Source organism: Branchiostoma lanceolatum, chromosome 5 (genome assembly GCF_035083965.1).
Source record: "Branchiostoma lanceolatum isolate klBraLanc5 chromosome 5, klBraLanc5.hap2, whole genome shotgun sequence".
Classification (NCBI taxonomy): domain Eukaryota; kingdom Metazoa; phylum Chordata; class Leptocardii; order Amphioxiformes; family Branchiostomatidae; genus Branchiostoma; species Branchiostoma lanceolatum.
Window position 1 is genome coordinate 3394001 of NC_089726.1, and position 10475 is coordinate 3404475.

The 10475-nt window shown below is 41.9% G+C and overlaps 2 protein-coding genes across 2 annotated transcripts in view; one reads left to right on the forward strand and one right to left on the reverse strand.

Moving 5' to 3' along the window:
• The window catches only part of LOC136434465 (uncharacterized), a 125638-nt gene that overhangs the window by 68198 nt on the left and 46965 nt on the right, over positions 1-10475 (forward strand). The window lies entirely within an intron of this gene.
• On the reverse strand, positions 749-9612 carry LOC136434386 (early endosome antigen 1-like). The gene is made up of 20 exons (XM_066427178.1): positions 9587-9612; positions 9464-9503; positions 9341-9406; positions 9116-9181; positions 8993-9058; positions 8870-8935; positions 8747-8812; positions 8624-8689; positions 8501-8566; positions 8378-8443; positions 8255-8320; positions 7185-7274; positions 6792-6923; positions 6118-6213; positions 5674-5763; positions 3948-4131; positions 3468-3522; positions 2910-3030; positions 2250-2348; positions 749-1301 (listed from the first exon to the last, which is right to left on the reverse strand). Exons 1-20 carry the CDS (start codon positions 9610-9612, stop codon positions 1176-1178), a joined length of 1653 nt encoding a protein of 550 aa, XP_066283275.1. The 3' UTR covers positions 749-1175.

The window sequence follows — 10475 nt, forward strand, 5'->3', positions numbered from 1 at the left end:
ATGTCTTATGCATAGGCTTGAATTATATGACGACGTAAAAAAAAGGCCAATTTTCTGCTTGTCACTACCAATATTTTACTTGATACCTACATGTAGCAGTATTCATTTTCCACTTGAAAGAAGATGCTTTCTATTGTTTGTGGAGTACTAGCTCCTACTATTACTATCATTTCCAAGAATTGCTTCTATTGCTATTTAAGGTTTCATTTTGTCTATTGCTATCTACAGTAAGCTATTGAAGAGAATGTCTTATTCATAAGTCAAGCTGCTAGCTTTTTGGCAAGATACAGTCTATGAAGTTCCAGAGCTTTATCAGTCAAGTAACTATACTTGAATACCTCAAAGACTGCTGATATTAAAGTTCACTACTCTTAACATGTAAAAAAAAGATGCCCGAATGGTCTTGAAGGTATCTGAAAGCTTATACAACAAGATTTTATAATTCAGACTATTCTGCTACAGTATGACTATTGTATAACCTCCATTAACATTAATCCGCCTGGGTTACATAAATCCGCCACTTTGAAAAACAGTGTGTTTGAGAGATCCCTTGTCCAGCACTCGGAGGTATGAACACACTCACACACACTTAAGATATAACAGGAGTGCATTATACTGGGGTATGTTGGGTTGGAGACCTGTTTGGACATAACTTTTCAGGGTGGCGGAATTATGTACCCTGGTGGAATTATGTTAGCAGATGTTACTGTTTGATCATCCTCTAAGCTTAACTCACACTTTTTTTAAATTCACTAAAATCAAAACCCAGTCTTTTCCGAACTAGCAACAAGCACAGTAATTGATTCTGTACTGTAAGTTTACATAAAATATATTTCACATGCATGTACATTGTAAAGGATGGGGTTCCCATAGACATTAACACATGCATCTAAAACCAAAACAAGACAATTTCCAACTGACAACATGTAGCATAACATACAGTTTATGTATACAAAAATGAAAAAAAAAGCCATAACATAATAAAATGGTCTAGAAGAATTTTATAACTAGTTGGCATGTATGCAATCTACAATTAGGTCCCTTTTTATGTAAACAATCTTTTATCCCATCCCTTAGCACAAATATGTAAGATTCTTCCATCTATAACAGTAGCATCTGGACATTTCCACTATAAAAACAGGGGAGTCTTGGCTATCTTGTGTGGCAAGTTTTGATTATCTTGTGACGACTTCCTCGAAGCAGGTGTCACATACCCGTACTGGTTTCTTGGACGAGGGGATTTTGGCCGTCTTGGCAGAACACTCGTTACAGAAGATGTTTCCACAGTGTCTGCAGTGATGCTGGAAAACACAAGGAAAGTTGAGACATACTTCAGTATAACACTATAGAAATACTGAGAAACACTGAGAGTCACATCGTATATGTAGCAGTGCATTTGTCTTTATGTTAAACAGCCTCCAGTTTAATTTGGGAATTCCAGTTTAATCTAGGACTACTTCCCACATTTCAGCAATCCTAAACCCAAATGGCTTAATAAGATCACATCTGGTAGGTTAAACTGGAGTTGAAAATATGTAGCAGCCCCTGATGACCCCCTGGGAATAAGCCCAATTCTGCAAAAATCAGAAATCTGCAGAATTCTGGGAAATGGAACCAGAATTCTCCTATATGGAGCCAGAATTCTGATATATGGAGCCAGAATTCTGATATATGGAGCCAGAATCCTGGGTAACGAAGCAGAATTCTGAGAAATGGAGCCAGAATTCTGGGAAAAGGAGCCAGAATTCTGGGCGATGGAGCCAGAATCCAGAATTTATCTACATGCAGGAAGAGAGAGATGATGTGAAGAAAGAAAACACCAAGTTGAAGGAAGAAAAAAACAAGTTGGACGGTATAAGTGTTGAAAAGTAATACTGGAATTCTGGCTCATTCTGGCTCCAGTTCCCAGAACTCTAGAATTCTAGCTCCATTTCCCTTGGGAAAGGCACTTAACACGGCTTTCCCCACTTCACTTAGGTGAACATGAGTACCTAGCTTCGGTTAGGGATGTCCCTTGGATAGGATGTTAAATGGAGTTCCTGTGTTTGAGGAGAGCCACACCTCGAGCACGTAAAGGAACCCACCACGCTTGTCTAAAAAAGCAGGTGTCCTTCCTGGTGTGAGTGGATCAAATAGATCAGTCTGGATATGCAGCTTGTACTGTTCAGTACAAACCTGGTGTGTTACACCATGAGGCAGTTTACCAGGTATGCAATACAAACAAACAAATACAAACAAACAAAGCCTACCTTTCTGACAGTGACAGAGAAACCCTTGTTACAGGTCATGCAGTTGTTGACTGTCTCATCATCAGCCCACTTTCGGTTCATAGCCTGGGTTTGTTTGATCTGAGAGAACAGAGCAAAATGTTTTAAGTTGTGCATACCTGAATCCAAACAGGACTGTCTATAAACGAGAGTACAGATTAAAATTTGTCATCATCAAAAATATCACCATAAAATATGTGACACTGGTCACTTTAGATTTGACACTAAAAATTTGGAATATTGAACACACTTAGAAGCCTAAAGTCTCTGAATATTCATATGTCATAGAAACAAAAAGATACCTTTAAAAAGTAAATGAAGCATTTTTTTTTCAAATGACAAGACTGGTTAACTTTCACTGGTCAACCAATTACTAGTTAAAATCTGGGGTTTCAAATAGTTTGCCGTTGAAAGTTGGCAAATGGCTTTGAAATCTGACTCTACAGTAACCAGTTTTATGTGCACTAATGTCTCATTCCCTTACATTCTAAAATGTGCGCCTAGCACTTGCATGATAATTATGATTACGACTTTACTGAAATTCTCTTTTACTATAGCATGGAATACTTTCTAGTCTGTAGTTTCGGAATTGATATGAGACCTGTAGAGACTGGTTCTCCCTGCCCAGGTAAAACTACACACCTGTAGAGACTGGTTCTCCCTGCCCAGCTCCTGCATGGCAGCCTGAGCGTCTTCCAGCTTCCGCCTCAGATCCGCACACTTGTTCCTCAGCTGTTCGCACTCATTCTCACTCGTCAGGCATCTACAGATCACAACACAGGAGAGGAGCGATGTTTCATTTATCAGAATCTAGTTAGTGTATTTGTGTTTGTCCCTATAATTGTTGGTTCTCTGCATAGTGTACTGTATGCTATCAAAAGAAAGAATAAATGAATGAATGGATTCTTAAAAAAAGTGTAACATGGCAGCTAAAAGCTGAATTGCGTACACTGTACAATACCACATTATCTTAAAAACACAAGGAAAATACTACCGACGTCTTGACATACATTAGAAAACATTCATAACGGTTAAAAGGTTTCGTGTAATACACATCAGGCTAGACTTAACTTGAATCAACATTATCTATAATAAATGAAAATCTTTCATCCCATATGCTTTCAGGACATGAGATTTTCATACACAGGAGATGTTAAAGTGCAAAGGTCAGCAGCTTAAACTATGGACACACTAGCTTACCTTTGAAGCAGAGCTCTTCTCTCCTCCTGGTTGTTCTCTATAGTAGCTTCCAGCACTGGAACAATATAAAGCCCATCATGGATGAGATAAATTGGTAAAAAAGCAATGGGCTTTTTTTACAGTATAAAAACATTGTAAGTATCATACATATCAAGTCAAAATGTGAAAAATATTTGGCAAGACGATCAGAATAAAATTTTCACTGCCTCTCCATGCAGCCTACTAATGTAACCAACACTAATATGGCGCCAAAGGGCAGAAATAGCAGAAAGAAGATGTCATACTTTAGAAAGAAAACAAGAGAGACAGAACATTTAAGGTCCCCACCCATATGTCTTCTCTGGTATTGTAATTATAACCAATACAACTTCTTTACCAAAAAGCAGAAATAGCAGAAAGATGATAAAAAAAGTTTAGAAGACGACACTTGACAAAGCAATCATTATGGATCATTCCTTTTCAAACAGGGTCCCCACCCACCTGCCTTCTCCCCCTGCATCTCTGTGTAGGCCTTCTCTGCCTCCGCCTTCTTGTTGTTGTTGAGCTCCAGCTCTGTCCTGAGCGTTCCCAGGTTCTCGCTGAGAGCCGACAGCTGCAGCTCAAGTCGTGCCTTCTCCTGGTCTGACTCCTTCTGCAGGGTCTTCTTAGCTTCTTCCACTGAGGACTGGAGAAAGTATAGGATGGTAAGTACTATATGCTGTACACTCAGTCATCATTCCTCTAAAATTATCAATACTTCACTACTACACAGCTGCAGCTCTAGTCCTGCCTTCTCCTGGTCTGACTCCTTCTGTAGAGTCTTCTTAGCTTCTTCCACTGAGGACTGGAGGAAGTACAGGATGGTAAGCACTATGGGCCATGTGGATTTATAATGTGAGTCATACACTACAGTCATTATTCCACTAAAAAGATCAATACCTCGCTACTATACAGACGAGCTTTCTCTTGGTCTGACTCCTTCTGTATAGGGACTTCTTAGCTTCTTCCACTGAGGACTGGAGGAAGTACAGGATGTGAGTACTATAGGCTCTACACTAGTCATCATTCCTCTAAAAAGATCAATGCTTCGCTACTACACAGTTACAGCTCCAGACGTGCCTTCTCCTGGTCTGACTCCTTCTGCAGGGACTTCTTAGCTTCTTCCACTGAGGACTGGAGGAAGCACAGGATGCTAAGTACTATATGATGTGTGGATCCCTCATAGTCACTACAATAATCATTCCTGGAAGATCAATCCCTCACTACTACACAGATGAAGCTCCAGACAAGTCTTCTCCTGTTCCTTCTGCAGGGACTTCTTAGCTTCTTCCACTGAAGACTGGAGTGCAGGATGGTACATGTAAGTACTGCCGTATGGATTGATGATACACTACATTTCTCTAAAATGATCAATGGCTCACTACTACACATGTACAGCTGCAGCTCCAGAAAAGATTTCTCCTGGTTAGACTCCTTCTTGAGGGATTTCTTAGCTTCTTCCACTGAGGACTGCCATAATAATGGTTTATTTCATGGTTTAAGTTAAAGTAAAAAGTCCTACTATTAGTTCACCATACATGCATGATCTATGAAATTCTGTAGTGAAAACATTGAATCTAGATATATAGAATAATTTTTACATTTCAATACTTTCATTCAATCATTGATATCTGATGTGTTTTTTTTATTTGTAATGGTGGCTGGAGAAATAACAGGAAGCTAAGAAATGTACTTTTAGTATCAGGGTAATCACAAATTTTCCTAATCTTTCCTCTCAGACCACAAAATACTTCTCTTACATGGAATACAATCTACTCAACGGCTGTGTGCAAAAGGAGACAGGGTACGGCCTTATCTTGCAAGTGAATCAGAACATTGAAGGTTGCCTTCTTATTGACTCTGTAGGATCCAAGTGGGGTCGTGTGGCGTAACGGCAGGGTTTTCGGACCTGAACCCAGCGGTCCCGGGTTCGAATCCCCTGACGCCACCGATCTTGTGCCCTTGGGAAAAAGGCACTTAACACAACTTTCCTCACTCCACCCAAGTGTCAAAACAGGTAAATTGTGTGTTGGTCATGACACCAGCAATAGCTGCCTGTGTCCCATGTGTATTGCACAGTTGCAATTCAAAAATTTGACAAAATCAAATCAACTAAGTATTGTATATATAAACTTGAATGGAGGTGTAAAGTAACATTCCATGGATGTATTCACAATCATGTACCTACCAGTCTGTTGGTGAGCTGTGCGTTGTCCTGTCGCAGCTGTTCCTGTACCTGTGTGCTGGCCTCCTGCTGGGCAGTATGGTCAGCCTCAAGCTGGGGACAACAAACAAAAGCATGAAAACTTTCTACAGCTCTTAGTACTAGTGAAAGGGTAATAGTGGTTGTTTGAATAACTGTTGGAACTGAGCGAAAATAGTTACTGACAATGACGAACTTTATTGCATATTCATGTCCAACAAAGGCTACATGCATTAGGTTAGACGACAAAAATTTAAGTAAGTAAATATGTAAATGCCATATTCCATCAATACATACAAAGTCTCTTTTTGAAATGTATAGACAAATTTATACAGAGTTCTAAAGTTGTATTGTACCTTTTCGATGACACAACTTACATGAACATTTGAACACAAATTGGTGAGCAAATTAAGAATTCAGAAATTTTACCTTTTTCAGGTTGTTCTTCTGCTCGTCCAGCTGATTGGTCAACTCTAGTTTCTGGTCGATCAGAAGTTGTTTCGCCTCTCGCTGAGTTTCCAGCTCCTGAAGAATTCAATTCAAAGGAATTCCAGCTGAGCATTCACAGTTACTGTAAATGCAACTAAGTCCGGGTGCTTCTAATTTCGTGGTAGGGCAAAAATGGAGTATTCGCGGCGGCTTTAAGGTCAGGTTTTAGACAATAGTAGACAAGGGCAATAATTTGTCGTGGTAGTTTTAAATTTGCGGCGAAGAGTTTACCGAAAAAATTGCAAAAATAAAACTACCGCAAACATTTCTGCATTTACAGTACCAAGCTGCAGCTACAAATATTGGTACAGGGAGATATTTTGTCAGAAATACTTGACTTTAAAAAACTTGTTGGCTTCCTGTCTATTCAAGTTTCTAATGTCTATTCAAAAGTAACCAGTGTTTAATGATCTGAACATTTCATTTGTGTGAACAACTAACTACTGTAAATCCATTTAATAGTGCCGTTGGAAATTTTAGCAGTTTTGTCAGTGATCAAATATTTGCGATGATGACATTTTAGCGGTTGAGTAGTGACCGTTAAAGTAGCTAAAATTAAGTTACCATGAACAAATAAAGAATTACAGTATCAAAAACTGAGATATCATAACCACCTGTTGCCAGTGCTGTTTCTCAGCCTGCAGCGCCTGCTGTGCTGCTGTCAGCTGTGCCTCTAGGGTAGACTTCTGCTCCCGGAGCTGTCCACACTGCTGGGTCAGCGTCTCTACACGACCGTCGGCATCAGCCTGGGGGGAAAAGAAGAATAAAGATTTCTCATGACAGGAACTTTTCTAGGCTCCAATTGGCCAATTTTTGCCAGTGCAAAGCGAAATCCTGTAAGCTGATTGGCTAATCCTAGTATTCACATTCTACATCTAATCAAATTGAAAGAGACATGCTAGGAGACTAAGACTACTAGTAGTAAGAAACCAGACAACAAAACTTAGATAACCTACTAGAGTGTGTTTTTCTTCACAAAGAAACAATCAACCAAACTACACACATACCTTCTCCTGTGTGAGTCCCTGTACCCTCTGTTCCACCGCCTGGAGCTGTGAGGACAGCTGGGATGCCCGCTCCTCCTGGGTAGCCTTGCCCTGGGGGGTAAATTTGATAAAAAAATAATTTTTGAACAGCCACAGTGAAATTCGAAGCAAACCTGTCAAGGCACCCTGTAGTCAGAAGTCTGTATCGCCAAATAACAGTTACTCATGACAAGCAACTGGATATGATTTTGCAATCCAGTTGTTTGAATTCTGTAATTCACTTACCTGGATGTCTCACCTTCGTCAACGTATAAGCCTGTATCATCACACAAAATCTAAAAGCGCAATGAGACTGGTCAACGTTCATATCAAACATTGTTGGATTACAACTGAAGCAGAACTGATCTGTATATGTACCTCTGTGAGATGTTCTACTATAGACACCAGGGTGGCCTCCCTGTCCTGTAGTGTTTAGGACTACACTACAAGTGTAACATGTAAGAACTGTACAGCCTTACCTCTGTGAGATGTTCTACTGTAGACATCAGGGTGGCTTCCCTGTCATGTAGTGTTTAGGACTAGACTATAAGTGTAACATGTAAGAACTGTACAGCCCCTACCTCTGTGAGATGTTCTACTGTAGACACCAGGGTGGCCTCCCTGTCCTGTAGTGTTTAGGACTAGACTACAAGTGTAACATGTAAGAACTGTACAGCCCCTACCTCTGTGAGATGTTCTACTGTAGACACCAGGGTGGCCTCCCTGTCCCTCAGGGCCTGTAGGTTAGCCTGTAGTGTTTAGGACTAGACTACAAGTGTAACATGTAAGAACTGTACAGTCCTTACCTCTGTGAGATGTTCTACTGTAGACACCAGGGTGGCCTCCCTGTCCCTCAGGGCCTGTAGGTTAGCCTGTAGTGTTTAGGACTAGACTACAAGTGTAACATGTAAGAACTGTACAGTCCTTACCTCTGTGAGATGTTCTACTGTAGACACCAGGGTGGCCTCCCTGTCCCTCAGGGCCTGTAGGTTAGCCTGTAGTGTTTAGGACTAGACTACAAGTGTAACATGTAAGAACTGTACAGTCCTTACCTCTGTGAGATGTTCTACTGTAGACACCAGGGTGGCTTCCCTGTCCCTCAGGGCCTGTAGGTTAGCCTGTAGTGTTTAGGACTAGACTACAAGTGTAACATGTAAGAACTGTACAGTCCTTACCTCTGTGAGATGTTCTACTGTAGACACCAGGGTGGCCTCCCTGTCCCTCAGGGCCTGTAGGTTAGCCTGTAGTGTTTAGGACTAGACTACAAGTGTAACATGTAAGAACTGTACAGTCCTTACCTCTGTGAGATGTTCTACTGTAGACACCAGGGTGGCCTCCCTGTCCCTCAGGGCCTGTAGGTTAGCCTGTAGTGTTTAGGACTAGACTACAAGTGTAACATGTAAGAACTGTACAGTCCTTACCTCTGTGAGATGTTCTACTGTAGACACCAGGGTGGCTTCCCTGTCCCTCAGGGCCTGTAGGTTAGCCTGTAGTGTTTAGGACTAGACTACAAGTGTAACATGTAAGAACTGTACAGTCCTTACCTCTGTGAGATGTTCTACTGTAGACACCAGGGTGGCTTCCCTGTCCCTCAGGGCCTGTAGGTTAGCCTGTAGTGTTTAGGACTAGACTACAAGTGTAACATGTAAGAACTGTACAGTCCTTACCTCTGTGAGATGTTCTACTGTAGACACCAGGGTGGCTTCCCTGTCCCTCAGGGCCTGTAGGTTACCCTGTAGTGTTTAGGACTAGACTACAAGTGTAACATGTAAGAACTGTACAGTCCTTACCTCTGTGAGATGTTCTACTGTAGACACCAGGGTGGCTTCCCTGTCCCTCAGGGCCTGTAGGTTAGCCTGTAGTGTTTAGGACTAGACTACAAGTGTAACATGTAAGAACTGTACAGTCCTTACCTCTGTGAGATGTTCTACTGTAGACACCAGGGTGGCTTCCCTGTCCCTCAGGGCCTGTAGGTTAGCCTGTAGTGTTTAGGACTAGACTACAAGTGTAACATGTAAGAACTGTACAGCCCCTACCTCTGTGAGATGTTCTACTGTAGACACCAGGGTGGCCTCCCTGTCCTGTAGTGTTTAGGACTAGACTACAAGTGTAACATGTAAGAACTGTACAGTCCTTACCTCTGTGAGATGTTCTACTGTAGACACCAGGGTGGCTTCCCTGTCCCTCAGGGCCTGTAGGTTAGCCTGTAGTGTTTAGGACTAGACTACAAGTGTAACATGTAAGAACTGTACAGTCCTTACCTCTGTGAGATGTTCTACTGTAGACACCAGGGTGGCTTCCCTGTCCTGTAGTGTTTAGGACTTGACTACAAGTGTAACATGTAAGAACTGTACGAGGGGTGATCAAAAAGTCCTCGGCCTCACCTAGAAGCGATGGGTGAAACTTCCATTCTTGGGTATAACTGTATACTATGACATCTTAAGACACTGCCCACAGAAATGCAAATTTTCATATTCATTAAGTAGCGCGCGGCGCCCTTTGAAAATCAGCAGGTGTGAAGAAAATCACAAAATGGACGCCACAGAGGTTCGTGCTGTTATCAAATATCTAACAAAAAAAAGGTATGACACCCAGGCAAATCCACGAAGACATGGCCAAGACACTTGGTGAGGACTCCCCTTCTTATTCCACCGTAAAGAAGTGGGTTGCTAACTTCAAACGAGGCAAGGAGAGCGTGAAAGACGACCCAAGGTCAGGACGCCCAAAAACAGCCACCTCGGAGAATGAAGTTGAGGCCATCCATCGCATGATAATGAATGACAGACGTGTGACCATCCGACATATAGAGCATTCATTGGGCATCAGTTATGGCTCAGTTCAAAATGTTTTGTTTAACATCTTGGGGATGAGCAAGCTGTCTGCAAGGTGGGTACCCCGAATGTTGACTCGTCATCAGAAGCTGAACAGGTTGGAAGTTTCCAGGACACTTTTGGCCCGTTTCCAGTCTAATCCGGCCAACTTTGTGACCCAAGATGAGACGTGGGTTCACCACTTTGATCCAGAGTCAAAAGAACAGAGTAAAGAATGGACAAAGAAGGGGTTGCAGCCACCCAAGAAGTTCAAGCGCGTGGCATCGGTCGGCAAGGTGATGGCCTCTGTGTTCTGGCACAGCAAGGGAGTCATCATGATTAACTACTTGCAAAAGGGTCAAACCATCAATGGAGAGTACTATGCTTCAGACCTGCGACAGCTAAAAGCAGCAATCAAAGAGAAAAGGAGAGGAAAGCTCCGAGCTGGCGTGCTGTTGCTCCA